General features: G+C 41.9%; 1 protein-coding gene across 2 annotated transcripts in view; it reads left to right on the forward strand.

Moving 5' to 3' along the window:
* The window catches only part of LOC139562949 (polypeptide N-acetylgalactosaminyltransferase 18-like), an 82,345-nt gene that overhangs the window by 29,534 nt on the left and 37,143 nt on the right, over window positions 1-15,668 (forward strand). Inside the window, exons 2-3 of one of the 2 annotated variants that reach the window (XM_071381143.1) lie at window positions 8,527-8,722; window positions 9,472-9,638. In XM_071381143.1, coding sequence (XP_071237244.1) covers window positions 8,527-8,722; window positions 9,472-9,638 — 363 coding nt within the window. The remainder of the gene's footprint in view (window positions 1-8,526; window positions 8,723-9,471; window positions 9,639-15,668) is intronic. The other variant, XM_071381144.1, reaches the window with a different exon arrangement.

The following is a 15,668-nucleotide window of genomic DNA, read 5'->3' on the forward strand; positions in this document are numbered from 1 at the left end:
GTAAATTCTGAAAACACTTACCTGTACCTATGTTTGTCCTGTACAACTGCGGTCCTTCCGACGTGTGCTTACATTCATACTTTTAATAAAAAACTTTTATTGAATTCAACCACCAAATTTTTCCTCATTTGTGTTGCTCATCTCAGTGTGAATGCGCTTGGTAACTCAATGTTGTTGCTAACAAATCGCATGACCAGCTATCAAAACTCAGCGTTCCTCAGCCAGACATGTATTGACATGCATCCTCCTTTCCTTCTACTCTCCCTCTCCTTCTCCTACTGAAACACCAGTTTATCTACTTCGTGTCATGTTTTTGAGATGCATTTCTTCTTCCTTCTACATTTTTTAAAGTCTTGTTTTGTTGAACTGCGATTGGGACTTGTGTGTCAGAAGAAAGTGGGATAAAACGACTAGCTATAAGCATTTATAAATATATTAATGCATTCATTTATAATTCATTACACAGACTTGGTTCATAGTGTTACTGCGTTCTCGACACTCTCCTTTGTCTTAGAGGCGATCATCATTGAATTACTGTACCCTTTTTGTCAGAGAGCACTGAGCATGCAGCAGTTGAGTGGTTCCTCTAATGTGTTCAATAGGCGTATGAGGCTGCCTACATATTTTAGGGGTTTCTGAGTTCTTGTCCCAACAAAAGAGCCTTTGGGATGACACACTGCCCATACTATTACAAGTTGCCTAGGTTACCCTGTCTGCAAAACATCAGCCCCTGACCCAGCCGGCGCTCTAGCCTTTCACTCCTGAGGAAAGCGTCTCACAAGGCCTAATTAATCACCAGCACAAGTAGTCACATGAATGAGCCTGGAGGCATGTTTGCTGGGATTGGCAGACTTTTAGAACATCATCCCGGTCTGAGCCTAATCACTGTGTTCTTCTCCCATCAAGAATGGAGGCATTCCCTTGCTATTCAAAGCAACTGAAACTTTCAATGCTGTATGTTTAATTTACTGTAAGGTTCTGCTTGTCTTTTCTTAGTCAACCTTGTGTTCTTTTTCTTTGTGTTCTGGAACGTAGCCCTGTCTTTCATTTTTGTTCATTGATTTCACCTGTGTTCGTTTCTCACCTGGTCTTATCAGCTCCCTATTTAGTTCAGTTCTTTCTGTTTGTATGGTTGTGAGGTATTGTTTGTTTTTGACTGCCTACCTGTGTTTGACCATTGCCTGCCTACCTGTGTTTGACCATTGCCTGCCTACCTGTGTTTGACCATTGCCTGCCTACCTGTGTTTGACCATTGCCTGCCTACCTGTGTTTGACCATTGCCTGCCTGCGACCATGATTCCTGCCTTCTGTGAAGGCTTAATTAACATCTGCCGCACTCTGCGCGTGAATATACACCTTTTTCTCCCTGAGTATTTGTTACACTTACGCTACCCATCTCCAGGCATTATAGTGCCCTCCACTAATATTGGCACCCTTGGTAAATATGAGCAAAACGGGCTGTGATAAAAAAATGTAAAAAAACATATTTTTTTTATCCTCTTGGTCTTTCATTCAAAATATGAGCAAAAAATCTAACCTTTAATTAAAGTAAAATAATTGAAAGAAAAAATACATTATCATAAAACAAATATTTTTCTCAAATATATGTGTGCCACAATTATAGGCACCCCTTCATTCAATACTTTGTGCAACCTCCCTTTGCCAAGATAACAGCTCTGAGTCTTCTCCTATAATGCATAATGAGGTTGGAGAACACATGGCAAGGGATCTGAGACCATTCCTCCATACAGAATCTCTCCAGATCATTCAGATTCCGAGGTCCACGCTTGTGGACAATCCTCTTCAGCTCATCACACAGGTTTTATATGGGGTTTAGGTCAGGGGACTGGGATGGCCACGGCAAAACCTTGATTCTGTGGTCAGTGAACCATTTTTGTGTTCATTTTGAGGTGTGCTTTGGATCATTGTCCTGCTGGAAGATCCAACCATGGCACAGTTTAAGCTTCCTACCAGAGGCAGTCAGGTTTTACCATGTAAAAAAAAGTCAGGTTTTACCATGTAAAACCATGAGTCCGTAATACCATGTATCCTAACAAGTTATCCAGGGCCTTTGGAAGAAAAACAGCCACACAGCATCAAAGATCCACCACCATAATTCACAGTTGCAATGAGGTACTTTTCTGCATGGCTGTCTTTCTGTCTACACCAAACCCACCTCTGGTGTTTGTTTCCAAAAAGCTCTATTTTGGTCTCATCTGACCATAGAACCCGGTCCCATAGAAAGATTCAGTAACGTTTGGTAAACTGTAGGCGCTTCAGTTTGTTTGATGACAGCAAAGGCTTTTTATGGCAACCCTCCCAAACAACTTGTGGTTATGTAGGTAGTTTCTGATCATAGTTTTGGAGACTTTCTGACCCCAAGACCCAACTAACAGCTGTCTGCAGCTGTGATCCTGAGAGATTTTTGGGCAACTCAAACCATCCTCCTCACTGTGCGTGTGGTCAATATAGACACATGTCCTCTTCCAGGCCGATTGTTAACATCTCCAGTTGCTTTAAACTTCTTAATTATTGCCCTGATAGTAGAAATGTGCATTTTCAACCATTGAGCTATTTTCTTATAGCCATTTCCTGATTTGTGCAGCTCAACAACCTTTTGTCTCACATCATTACTGTATTCTCGGGTCTTTCCCATAGTGGTGGATGACTATGGAAACTTGGCATGTGTGACCTTATATTTACACTACCAGTCGAAAGTTTGGACATACCTAATTTTGACCGGTAGTGTATACCCCAGTGAAACAGGAACTCATGGGTTACCACTTAAGTGTTCCTAATCACGCGGGTGAACTTAAAAAACGTAAAATATGAATGGGAATATACTTCAGTTAGATTTTACTCATAAGAATTTCTAGGGGTGCCAATAATTGTGGCACATGTTTCAGAGAAAAATATTTAACTTTTTTTTCAATCATTTTACTTCAATTTAAAGGTTCGATTCAATTAAAGGTTCGAGACCAAGAGGATAAATAGCAAAGATTTTTTTTCACAGCCCGTTTTGGTCATACAGTATTTACCAAGGATGCCAATATTAGTGAACACTGCACTTTGAGTGAACTCAGATGTTGGTACAACATTTGTTGGCTGACCACATTGTGTTCATTTCTGCTGTTGTTCAAGCGACTCTCGTGATTATTCATAATCATACACCATATTTCACAATGTTCTTTCTAATTAGCATGTGACCAAATACAGTACTTATAGTAGATATTGGCTGCATTGCAAACACGTAAAAGACACACCCTTCCCCTCAGACCTCAAATTACGTGGACACTTCTAATAACGTATGAGGATTTGACACTTGCAGGACAAGGGGCAAGGGAAGAATGAATTCATTTTAAATGAACCGCCCTTGCCTGGAAATTTGTCACTCGTTCGTCCCACGGTTGTGTCTTCAGTCATCATGGAACCACCGGTAGCTGTTGTGTGTGCTTTATATGCGCTAGTCAATTATGATTTGCATTTCATATCTTGGCTGGAAGACAAGCATCTGCAGACATCGAATACTATCCGACGATATCAAGTAAATCGAAAATTACAATGTATGAGTGTGATAGCAGGGAAGTTCTATGCGCTAGCTAACTTTTCCAAAATCTAGCCAAACTAAAACATAATTACTTTTATGATTCGTGTTTTTGCCGTCATGCGCATTAACAGCACAGTTTCTAACTTAAAAAAAAATGATACTTACACTTACAGTGAGGGGAAAAAAGTATTTGATCCCCTGCTGATTTTGTACGTTTGCCCACTGACAAAGAAATGATCAGTCTATAATTTTAATGGTAGGTTTATTTGAACAGTGAGAGACAGAATATCAACAAAAAAATCCAGAAAAACGCATGTCAAAAATGTTATGAATTGATTTGCATTTTAATGAGGGAAATAAGTATTTGACCCCTCTGCAAAACATGACTTAGTACTTGGTGGCAAAACCCTTGTTGGCAATCACAGAGGTCAGACGTTTCTTGTAGTTGGCCACCAGGATTGCACACATCTCAGGAGGGATTTTGTCCCACTCCTCTTTGCAGATCTTCTTCAAGTCATTAAGGTTTCGAGGCTGACATTTGGCAACTCGAACCTTCAGCTCCCTCCACAGATTTTCTATGGGATTAAGGTCTGGAGACTGGCTAGGCCACTCCAGGACCTTAATGTGCTTCTTCTTGAGCCACTCCTTTGTTGCCTTGGCCGTGTGTTTTGGGTCATTGTCATGCTGGAATACCCATCCACGACCCATTTTCAATACCCTGGCTGAGGGAAGGAGGTTTTCACCCAAGATTTGACGGTACATGGCCCCGTCCATCGTCCCTTTGATGCGGTGAAGTTGTCCTGTCCCTTTAGCAGAAAAACACCCCCAAAGCATAATGTTTCCACCTCCATGTTTGACGGTGGGGATGGTTTCTTGGGGTCATAGGCAGCATTCCTCCTCCTCCAAACACGGCAAGTTGGGTTGATGCCAAAGAACTCCATTTTGGTCTCATCTGACCACAACACGTTCACCCAGTTGTCCTCTGAATCATTCAGATGTTCATTGGCAAACTTCAGACGGGCATGTATATGTGCTTTCTTGAGCAGGGGGACCTTGCGGGCGCTGCAGGATTTCAGTCCTTCACGGCATAGTGTGTTACCAATTGTTTTCTTGATGACTATGGTCCCAGCTGCCTTGAGATCATTGACAAGATCCTCCTGTGTAGTTCTGGGCTGATTCCTCACCGTTCTCATGATCATTGCAACTCCACGAGGTGAGATCTTGCATGGAGCCCCAGGCTGAGGGAGATTGACAGTTATTTTGTGTTTCTTCCATTTGCGAATAATCACAGAAACTGTTGTCACCTTCTCACCAAGCTGCTTGGCGATGGTCTTGTAGCCCATTCCAGCCTTGTGTAGGTCTACAATCTTGTCCCTGACATCCTTGGAGAGCTCTTTGGTCTTGGCCATGGTGGAGAGTTTGGAATCTGATTGATTGATTGCTTCTGTGGACAGGTATCTTTTATACAGGTAAGAAACTGAGATTAGGAGCACTCCCTTTAAGAGTGTGCTCCTAATCTCCGTTCGTTACCTGTATGAAAGACACCTGGGAGCCAGAAATCTTTTTGATTGAGAAGGGGTCAAATACTTATTTCCCTCATTAAAATGCAAATCAATTTATAACATTTTTGACATGCATTTTTCTGGATATTTTTGTTGTTATTCTGTCTCTCACTGTTCAAATAAACCTACATTTAAAATTATAGACTGATAATTTCTTTGTCAGTGGGCAAACGTACAAAATCAGCAGGGGATCAAATACTTTTTTCCCTCACTGTATATGTAGATGTTGGTTTTAAGTTTTGGTAGACTTTTCTTAGCGGATCTACAATCATCGCGAATTGAATTATGGGGCGTTTCAGGCCCCAGAGTGAACAGAATTGTACACTCGCACAGTTGCCAACTTCCCTTGCTTGGCTAATTGTTTGGACCGACGGCAAAGATGGTCGTGCGGATTCCACCAAGGGCATAAGGCCAGGGTAAGTGGAGGAGGGTGTGTCTTTTTAATGAGTTTGAAACACAGCCAATAACAAGGTTGTTTGTTTCATAGGAAAGTCCAATGCCTGCATACATACCACTGACTCAAGTAATAAGATGAAATGCTTTACTTTGTCACCATAGCAGGCTAGCAAGGGCAGAGATGCTGCACTGATTTATAATGCAGTACTGTGTTCCTGATAAAGACCTTTACCTACAGATAGACAGACCATTGGAGGTACTGTTTTCTGTCTCTGAAAGTATACCATTCAATCGGAGGTAAACAATAATCAACCATCTGCTATGTTTATTTTGAGTTTTAGATAATTCATTAAAAGCACATATTTCCTTCTGAATTTGTTGGATGGATAACAGTAGCATTACTTGTTAATGTTTATCTATTCTTGGTTTGGAAAACGCATTTTTGATACCTGGAAAAGAAATGGAAATGTTTTTCCCCCCACTGTTTAGCTTCATTTTCTTTTAATCAGTAGCAGTGGGTTTCTGTCAAAGGGTAATGGTTCATCGTCGTGCTGCCATCAAACAGATTCTCATAGTGATGTTTCAACTCGAGTCTAATTCTCACCCCATTTTTTTTTTTTTCACATGACCTCATGTTAGAGGAAATTTAATTTGGCTTGTCAAAGCAATTGGTTTAGTCTGCTGAGTGCCTCCAGCTATTTCCAGATCAAATCTAGATTCGTTGGCCCCTTGACATTGTTTGGTTTCATGTTAATTATCAAATTTTTTTCTTACAGTATGTTGTTACCCAGGTTTCTGAATAAAACACTGTATAATAGTACATTTGGATATGAGTTACCTTATTTTTTCTTCATGTAGTTGTCTGGGGAGTGTGCATCCTATCACATGCCCACATCTGACAGACCATTCAGCCCAGGGACCTCCCTGACCCCTCAGTCTCAGTGTCCTGACCGGTGCCTCTGGAGCTGCTCTCCCTTACTGTTCTGTTACAATGGCCGTGCACACTCTGCCTTGTTTTGTCAAATCAAATGTTATTTGTCACATACACATGGTTAGCAGATGTTAATGCGAGTGTAGCGAAATGCTTGTGCTTCTAGGTCTGACCATGCAGTAATATCTAACAAGTAATCTAACAATTTCACAACAACTACCTTATACACACAAGTGTAAAGGAATGAATATGTACATACAAATATATGGATGGCCGAACGGCATAGGCAAGATGCAGTAGATGGTATAGAGTACAGTATATACATATGAGATGAGTAATGTAGGGTATATAAACATTATATAAAGTAGCATTGTTTTAAAGTGGCTAGTGAAACATTTATTACATAATTTTTTCATTATTAAGTGGCTAGAGATGAGTCAATATGTTGGCAGCAGCCACTCAATGTTAGTGGTGGCTGTTTAACAGTCTGATGGCCTTGAGATAGAAGCTGTTTTTCAGTCTCTCGGTCCCCGCTTTTATGCACCTGTACTGACCTCGCCTTCTGGATGATAGCGGGGTAACAGGCAGTGGCTCGGGTGGTTGTTGTCCTTGACGATCTTTTTGGTCTTCCTGTGACATCGGGTGGTGTAGATGTCCTGGAGGGCAGGTAGTTTGCCCCCAGTGATGCGTTGTGCAGACCTCACTACCCTCTGGAGAGCCTTACGGTTGTAGGCGGAGCAGTTGCCGTACCAGGTGGTAATACAGCCCGACAGGATGCTCTCGATTGTGCATCTGTAAAAGTTTCTGAGGGTCTTAGGGGCCAAGCCAAATTTCTTCAGTCTCCTGAGGTTGAAGAGGCGCTGCTGCGCCTTCTTCACCACGCTGTCTGTGTGGGTGGACCATTTCAGTTTGTCTGTGATGTGTACACCGAAACCAATGACTACTCGGTGACATCCCCAACTCCCTTGTGTTACAAGGTATTGGCTAAACCCCTTAAACAATGACTGTCCTCCTGGTAAACTTGAGCCCACTGTGGTCACCATGTGAGATGTGTATTTGAGAAGAAATGGGAGACCTTGTAGGTTTAAGGTCTTCACAGCGGCCAGAACAAAATGAGGAGATTGAAAACCTACAGCACTTCAGCTTGATTTTCTGCAGTTTTCTCTAGGATCATTCTGGATCTATTGAAAGCTCCTAGATAGACACACTACACTGAACCATCGTAACATAACCTTTTCCACTGATCCCCTTTAGAGTAATTTATGATGAAGCGACATTCAACATTTGCACAAATGTATTGGGTCTTTTTTCCTTGTCTTCACAGCGATCATAAATGTCATCGAGCTGTACAACAATGTCACATTCAAATTACACTGCAGCGTTCAGTTTTACAGAGCTTTCAGATGTATCATTCTGTCCTCACTCTGACAGTGTAGAATCCCTCCACTGGGATTTAAAGGAATGAGTGCATTAAATGACACCCCTGGGGCATACAGTGTGTGGCTATGAGAGTCATAGAGGAAGACGCAGGATCTATTTAAATTCAATTGGATTCCAGGAGTAAACACTGTAATCACATGTACCAACTGTCTGTCTGTTTGATAGCTTTAATGTTTCACTTTATCACGCTCACTGGAGCTTTTATTTTTATTGGCTTCGTTAAATGTGTCTTTGGTTTACAAAACACTAGCCCGTGGCTGCGTTCTCTGAAGGCTCACATCATAATGCTTGACTACATCTTTCTCAGTGACCATGGAAATCTATTATCTTAAAAAGCTGTATAAATGAATACAGTCTATTTTCTATCACAGTATATGAATGTAATACTATACAATTATTTACTCAACATTCAGAACTGTATATTGATATGAATATTGTTACTGCTTTCTAAGGTGTGGTAGCTGTGTGAACATAAGCAGTGTAACATCAATTCATTTATTCATGTGAGAGCTCTACTAAGTGTTCTAATTTACATTGACCTTGTTATTGAGGCGTTGCTCTCACCTCTCATGCACCCTCAGTAACAGACAGGGTCTATGTGTGGCTGGCTTATACAAATATTCATTTTTCTCTCTCTCTGGCTCCCACAGAAACCCCCCTGAAAGGAGAGGATGTTCTAGGAGACAAATCGTTTTCTGACTCGTCCCTGTTTGCCCACTGGGGTCAGGAGCTGAGCGCTGACAGCCGCAGGGTGGCCCTGAAGATGTTCCAGTACTACGGCTACAACGGCTACCTCAGTGACCGCCTCGCCCTGGACAGAGCCATCCCAGACCTCAGACCTGATGGGTAAGCTGAGCTATCTGAATAGAGCACAGAAAACCACTGAGAATATCACCCACTTAAACTTCTGCTGTCCCCCCAAGTCATACCAGTAGCCCAGGGGCTAACAGGACCTTCATATCCAGACTGTCTGATTTCACTATGGTCTGACTATAACACACTAGTTGTGATCGTTTTGGATACAGACTATATGGAAGAGCACACATTAGAGTCCCCACTTGTTTGACTGTCGAGAGCATAAAAAACAAAGCTGCCTAGTGGGTTTTCATGTTGAGAATATGCCTCTGCATTTGACTCAAGCCCTGTTTTGACAGACAACCCAGAAGGAAAGTGTTACTTCAAAACAGTGGGGTGCAATTTTATCTCCCATAATTACCAACTCTTGTCTACCCAGTAGGAGCATAAAAGACCCTCACTCCCCCTCTCTGTCTATCTGCGGTTCTCATACAATAATGTTACATTGTGAAAAGTGTCATATCTTATCCCATTATTTGCTTCACAGATGCTTTTATCTGGATCACACTGAAATACACGAATTGTATTGTTACTGTCACTTCTGCTGTTGGGTTTGGAGGTCTGCCAGGGACATTATCATAACAACCACCTCAACATTGAGACCACAAATTTCCCAGGCGTCTGAGAAACAGACACATCTTTTTAATATAGCTAGAATGTTATTGCTTTGAATGTGCACTTCTCTAAATCAGGTCCCTTCTTTCCACACTCCGCTCACATCAGGTCTGTTTTCTCCCCAGGTGTAAAAACATCACGTATCCTTCTAACCTCCCTCAAGTTAGCATTGTGTTTATCTTTGTGAACGAGGCCTTGTCCGTCATCCTGCGTTCCATCCACTCTGCCATGCACAGGACCCCCTCCCACCTCCTCAAAGAGATCATCCTGGTTGACGACTACAGTGACAACGGTGAGCATCATTAGACTGTATAGAACTGAAATGACCCATGTTGAAAGTGTATTGCAACAAAGTGTTTTGTCTGAAGCAGCCGTAGCTTGCCATATTTTGTTTGATTGCCTTTTCCTTTGAGAACTTGAGCAGCGGTACTTTTCTTTCGCTCTGGGTCTTGGCTCTGTTGGCCTCCAGTTTATCAGTGGGAATCTTCTAGTCTTAGTCTGCAGGAAACAAAGGGGTAATTACTATCTTTCTATATAATCTAGCTCTTTAATGTCCTTAATTATGGGCTGTGCTCACTGGATTTAAAGGATAGGTTAAAGAATACTAATTAGCAGGAAAAGCAGGGAGATCTGCCTGATGGTAGATTACTATCCAGAGGTAATTAAGTATTTTTAATTTTATTATGGCCTCCCAGCTGTGTGAGCCCACTGGTTCTGAGATCTGTCTCAAACTGTGCCTGGTTTAAAACACCAGCTGATCCTATGGAGTCTCACCACAAGCACACAGTCTTTTAAAACAGTGCAGACGTATAGGTGAGCGGCCTGTGTCTACTGTTACTAATGACCACCGTCACACAGTAAGGTGTGGAGGGGAAGGCTGATTTAAAGATGACGGCAGCTGTGAGATGTAGGCAAACATCCTGCTGTTGTAGAGTTTGTGCAGGACTACATCACTAAAAGTAAATAATGCCAGCTATCAGTTGGTGTAGACTGGTGATTGGAGAGAATGCTGATGGGTGGGTCAGTGGGTTGGGTCAGCCAGAAGAACCTCATACTCTCCCTGCTGGGATAAGAACTCATTTAAAGATACCCCTCTTTCCTTTTTTCCCTCGTCTCTTCTCTCCTCTCTATCCGGCTGTGCACTCAACCTTCTGCACCCTTCTGCTAATCCCTAGGTACCCGAGGCACACTTTATTGCCTCAGCGAGCTGACAGCCTTCTGGGACAGTCCATTATTACCTGGGTACGGGGTGTAGGCTGAGTGCCCTTATCTGGAGATGCCATCTGTTTCCCCCCTATGTGAGGTGAAATTCCAAAGGTTGTTGCCGTCCTCTCTCAGCTCAAGTGGATTACCGTGTCCCATGGAATCTTTGATTTTATCATGTAATTGGGAGGCAGAGAGCAACCCCTGAGGTCCCTCAGGAAAGCTAGTCGCGCCGTGACATTTTGCTAATGGCATTGCAACCTGTTCGCCAGAGCATTCTGTCAGATTCACTCTGATAGATTTATCCTTATCATTATCGTCATGATTGCTAATCTTATCTCTACTAAACGTTGTCAGCCTGTTGACCCATGGTGCTGCTTAGGCTGTTTCAGGTGGTCACCATCTAGCTGCTGTCCTCCAGCACCAGGAGCATCATAATGTGAATCTCTGTCTGCAGAGAGAGTTCTCCTCCACCTCCACCCAGCATTAGCATGCAGGAGACACTGTGACCGTTGAGGGGAAGAAGGGCCAATTTACCTGGCTGATTGGATGATGTACCCGGCCTGAGGAAGACATGTCTCCGTGCCACAGGGACTCTGACAGGTGTCCAATCATCTGATTGGTTGGAGGAAGACTCAGGATTTCATTGGAAGCCAAGCAGAATTTGGAATGGCTGCCAATGACTCCTCAATGTTTCAACATTGAACTACACACTACTGTATTTTAAGGATAATTGTAAACAGCATAACTTATATTGTTTGGAATGTTGTCGGTCCTTAGTTGAAGCTGTCATCTTGTGTATTTCTCTGTATTCAAATCAGCATGAGGTCATCTGACAGGGTTGTATCACAGAGTGAGTTTCTAAATTATTATCCTTACGAACAGGCAATGAGAACCCCTTAGGCACATCCTAACAGCCTTGTTATCCAGCTACTCTCCATTGCAGGGAGAAAGGCTGTATATCACAGGGCTAGAGAAAGAAGCATGAAGGAGGATCCATCTTTGTCTGTCCACTCTCTCTGTCTCTCTCTGGTCCCTCATCATCTTCTCTCAGACTCCATACATCAGTCTCTCTAACGTTTGCCTTTTCTCTCTCTCTCGCACTCACTCTCTCTCACTTTATTTTCTCTTTCCCTCGCTGTCTCTTGGTCTGGGCGGAGTGACGAGGATTTGTTCATGTATTACATTCACAGCCCTGACAGAGTTGCCAACCCGAGCTCATTTTGAGTGATGGATGGCAGCCTCTGTCTCTCCAACTCCCAGCTTTTAGCTACAGTACATACAGAAACTTTGACTCAACAACAAGGATTGGGTCCATCCCCCCTGGATTATAAACTCCTCAACTGTGCCCGATTTAGAAAGACACATTTGAAATATAGGAAACGGCTTAACAGTGAGCTCAAAATGTATTGGGACAGTGACAAATTTGTTGTTGTTTTGTCTCTGTACTCCAGCACTTTGGATTTGAAATAATACAATGACTATGAGGTTAAAGTGCAGACTGTCAGCTTTAATTTTAGGGTATTTTCATCAGCATACTAAACAAGCTGACAGTCTGCACTTTAACCTCATGGTCATTGTATCATTTCAAATCCAAAGTGCTGGGGTACAGAGCCAAAGCAACAACAAAATAGTCAGTCCCAAAACTTTTGGAGCTCACTGTATATCATCACCTATTCATTATGCTTCTTATACAGATGTAAGATCTTAATTTGAGCCAGTTTGCTACAGCAGGAAAATAATCCTGCAGCAACAGGAAATGTGAATTATTATGTGTATTATAATTAATGGACATTTTTGTAGGGGTTAATACATTTTTCGTGAGGGAAAATCAATTCTGAAATTTCTAAGTGGAAATTACAAAATTCAGAAGACTTTTTAAACCTCAAAAACAACGACACGTTTTAAAGGAAACGTATCCTGAAACAGGGTGATCAAATTAAGATCCTACATCTGTACTGTGCATTTTGTTGTTATAACAACAATGATTCTGCAGTTTTCTTCATTAGCTTTTTCCACAAATTTACAAAACTGAATAATCTTTATAAAAGGAACTTTGAATCTATATGAAAAACATTTTTCACTTGATGACTTCACAAATCGAGAGAATGTTGCAGTTTTGTGCAGCTGGGTCCTCCCACAACTCTGACTGTAGGACTGTGCCTATTACATTCAAACATGAGCATTTCTTAGGAAGCTTCGGTTAGGATATCAGTCATAAAAGATTGATGTTCTTGGTCATCAGCCGTTCCCAGGGTAATGAACCTGTAACTCCATGTGCTTTATTATGATTCATTAGAAACCATTACACTTCATCATTCTTCTTCTCAATTCACACACATCTGAATCTCTTAATTATTAATTGTATAAAACAAATGACTTAATGCGGCTGATGAAACGTCATCAGCACGTGCCCATAAGGTGCCTATTGCTTTCCTGAGGAGACTGATAAAGGGAATGATCTGAACAGAGAATGTCATTTAGCTACTCCCCATTCCATCACTGAACTGATATGTGCCACTCTGAAAGCATTAACACAATTTGTGAAACATCTAGCAGCTTGTAACCAACGCTCATTTCCTGAAATAGAACAGCACCACCATTCACAGCACGTCCAGTTGGGCTATTGAACTTTACCCAATGATTGATGAGGGACACATTTTGCTCAAGGATAAACAAAACGCTAGGGTGCTCAGCCAAAAAGAACAACTATTTCAAGGGCAAGGTGTTGCGCTTCAAGGCAGCAAACAAGGTTCTCTCAGAACACAATCTACTTGACCTGAACTGGGACTGCATGGTGCTGGAGTGGTTATTATAAACAAATGTAACCATTGTATTAGAAAATAATCTAATTTAATCATGTAGGATTCATATACTTTTTTTCAAATTCTGCTCCATGTATTATTCCTATATGCTGGAAAATGTATGCTGTCCGTGAAACCACAAGTCTCTTAGGTCTAGTAGAGATCTCATGTGCTTTTTTATTCAGTGAGATTCTATGGTACCTGGAGCTCAACTCCCTCAGACAATGTTTAGTATGCTGCTGTTCACAAGAGAAGATTAGAATGGAGACTGCTGCTTGAGGGGAACTACAGCGGCATTATGGAAAACAATGAGGAAGCAAAATGGCCAAGTAAAGATAACACCCTCCATTCTCTACTTACCTCTGCTTGGGTTGTAATGAAATCAATGCCTCTTTGAGTATAATGACACTCAATGCTTTCCCTCTGAACAGGATGACCATCAAAGTGTCTTATAAAATCTTGAGACCTGGTACCTGTGCAGTGTCTACCCAGAATACCAAAATTGGTTCTGTGAAAGTTCCCAGAACATTTGTTAGGGTGCGGCAAAGATTCTCATAACACAAACACTGTCCAGTTGTGCTGATGAGCATACAATGTTTGTATAAAACAATCGCCTGATGTTGCAAGAACGTTCCCAGAACACATTTCTGTGTTATTACATAATCGGGAAACCTAATGAGAATGTTTGGGGAATGTTCTGTGGTGGTGGTTAGACGTTTTAGTGAATGTTAGAACATTCCAAGGATATTTCATTTAAAACATTTTCTGAAGAAAAACAACATTTTGTTATCAAAAACATTCTTTGAATTAATGCTTTTGGGATGTTGTCATTCTAATGTTAGATAAAACATGAACTAGAACTTAATGGGAACCTTAGCTAATGTTCTAGGAAGGTTCCCAGTTTGCTGGGTAGCTACAAATGCTTTCTCAAAGGTTCTTCAGTGTAATGAGTGTACTGACTGAAAGGGAACCACCCCAAAAAATGTAGGCAGGGAGGCCTTCTGTGGATCCATTAGTGTTTACAGTAAGTCATTACTCCCAGGTGGACTGTTTAGTGTGGTGTTACACATGGTGGAATGTGTGATTATTGGATTATGGCTGCCAGCCATACAGAGCACAGCAGCTGTACTGTTTAGGGGTCCCTCTGTTCCTGGCCTGTAGTCGTACCATCTGGTGAATATTGCGAGAGATGACTGATAGCACGTCAGATGCAAACAAGCAGGTGCCTGGTGGGGGTGTGCGAAGTCATTTACCACATCTCTCTGCTTTATAATGATGCAGCAGAACGCTGAGACTTGAACAATAGCACTTTGGAAGAGTCTAACTATCTTCTTCATACTGTAGGCATTTCTCTGGAGGTTTACACAACACAGCTCATAAAAGTGTATTTAATATTCTTTGTAATTGACTGAAATCTTTTGGATTGGCTGGCATTTCATAGGCTGCTATTCCCCAGTGTGTGATTACTCTGAATGTAAAGATTTCCTGTCCTGTAGAGTGAATTGTAATGTCTCAGGTTTTTAAGTCAGTGGTAACACAAAGTTCCAGTTAGTGGTTTCACCTGTGTGCTATCTGTCCGCTGACATCAGTTGATATCAGGTGGTTGACCTCATGTTTCCTTCAGTTGGAGACTTGGCTTGACATTATGTTGATTAGTAGCCCTTTACACTCGTACCCCTATACGAGTTGAAAATGGCAGATTTGGACACTGATAAGTGCCTAAATTGGAACGCAGTGGGTATACAGTTACATGCTATACATGACGTCAGAGCTCAGGGTCTTTACAGCTCATTGTGGGTTTTGAATGACTGCCGTTCTGAACTTGAGCACCGCGCACGACAATAAAAAAAATAATTCTCATTGATGAAAGTTGAAGGAGAGGCAGCGTGATGTTTCAGTTTGCATAATGTTTATTCACTTTTCAATTCACATTAGCAACAGAACGTCATGTGCCGCAAGAAGGTTCGGCGCTCGGCAACGGACATTTACTGTAAATATTCCTATGAACTATCCCAGTAGTCTATAGCCACAACCAGTATGCTTTAACTATGCAAGCGACACATTTGAAAAAGGAACCAAACCACATTACACTCTTGAATAAGGCAACAATTCACAAGCATGTGCAGAAAATAAGTTGGCCAGTAGCAGACAAGTTGGGCCAGGAACCGAAAGGCTGCTGGTTCAACTCCTCGAGCCGGCAAGGTGGAAAAATCAGCAGTTCTGCCCTTAAGCAAGGCAGTTAATACCCAACAAAAACTGCTCCTGGGGCGCCGATTTGGACGGCGATTTAAGGCAGCCCCCCGCACCTCTCCGAT

Source organism: Salvelinus alpinus, chromosome 33, assembly GCF_045679555.1.
Source record: "Salvelinus alpinus chromosome 33, SLU_Salpinus.1, whole genome shotgun sequence".
Classification (NCBI taxonomy): domain Eukaryota; kingdom Metazoa; phylum Chordata; class Actinopteri; order Salmoniformes; family Salmonidae; genus Salvelinus; species Salvelinus alpinus.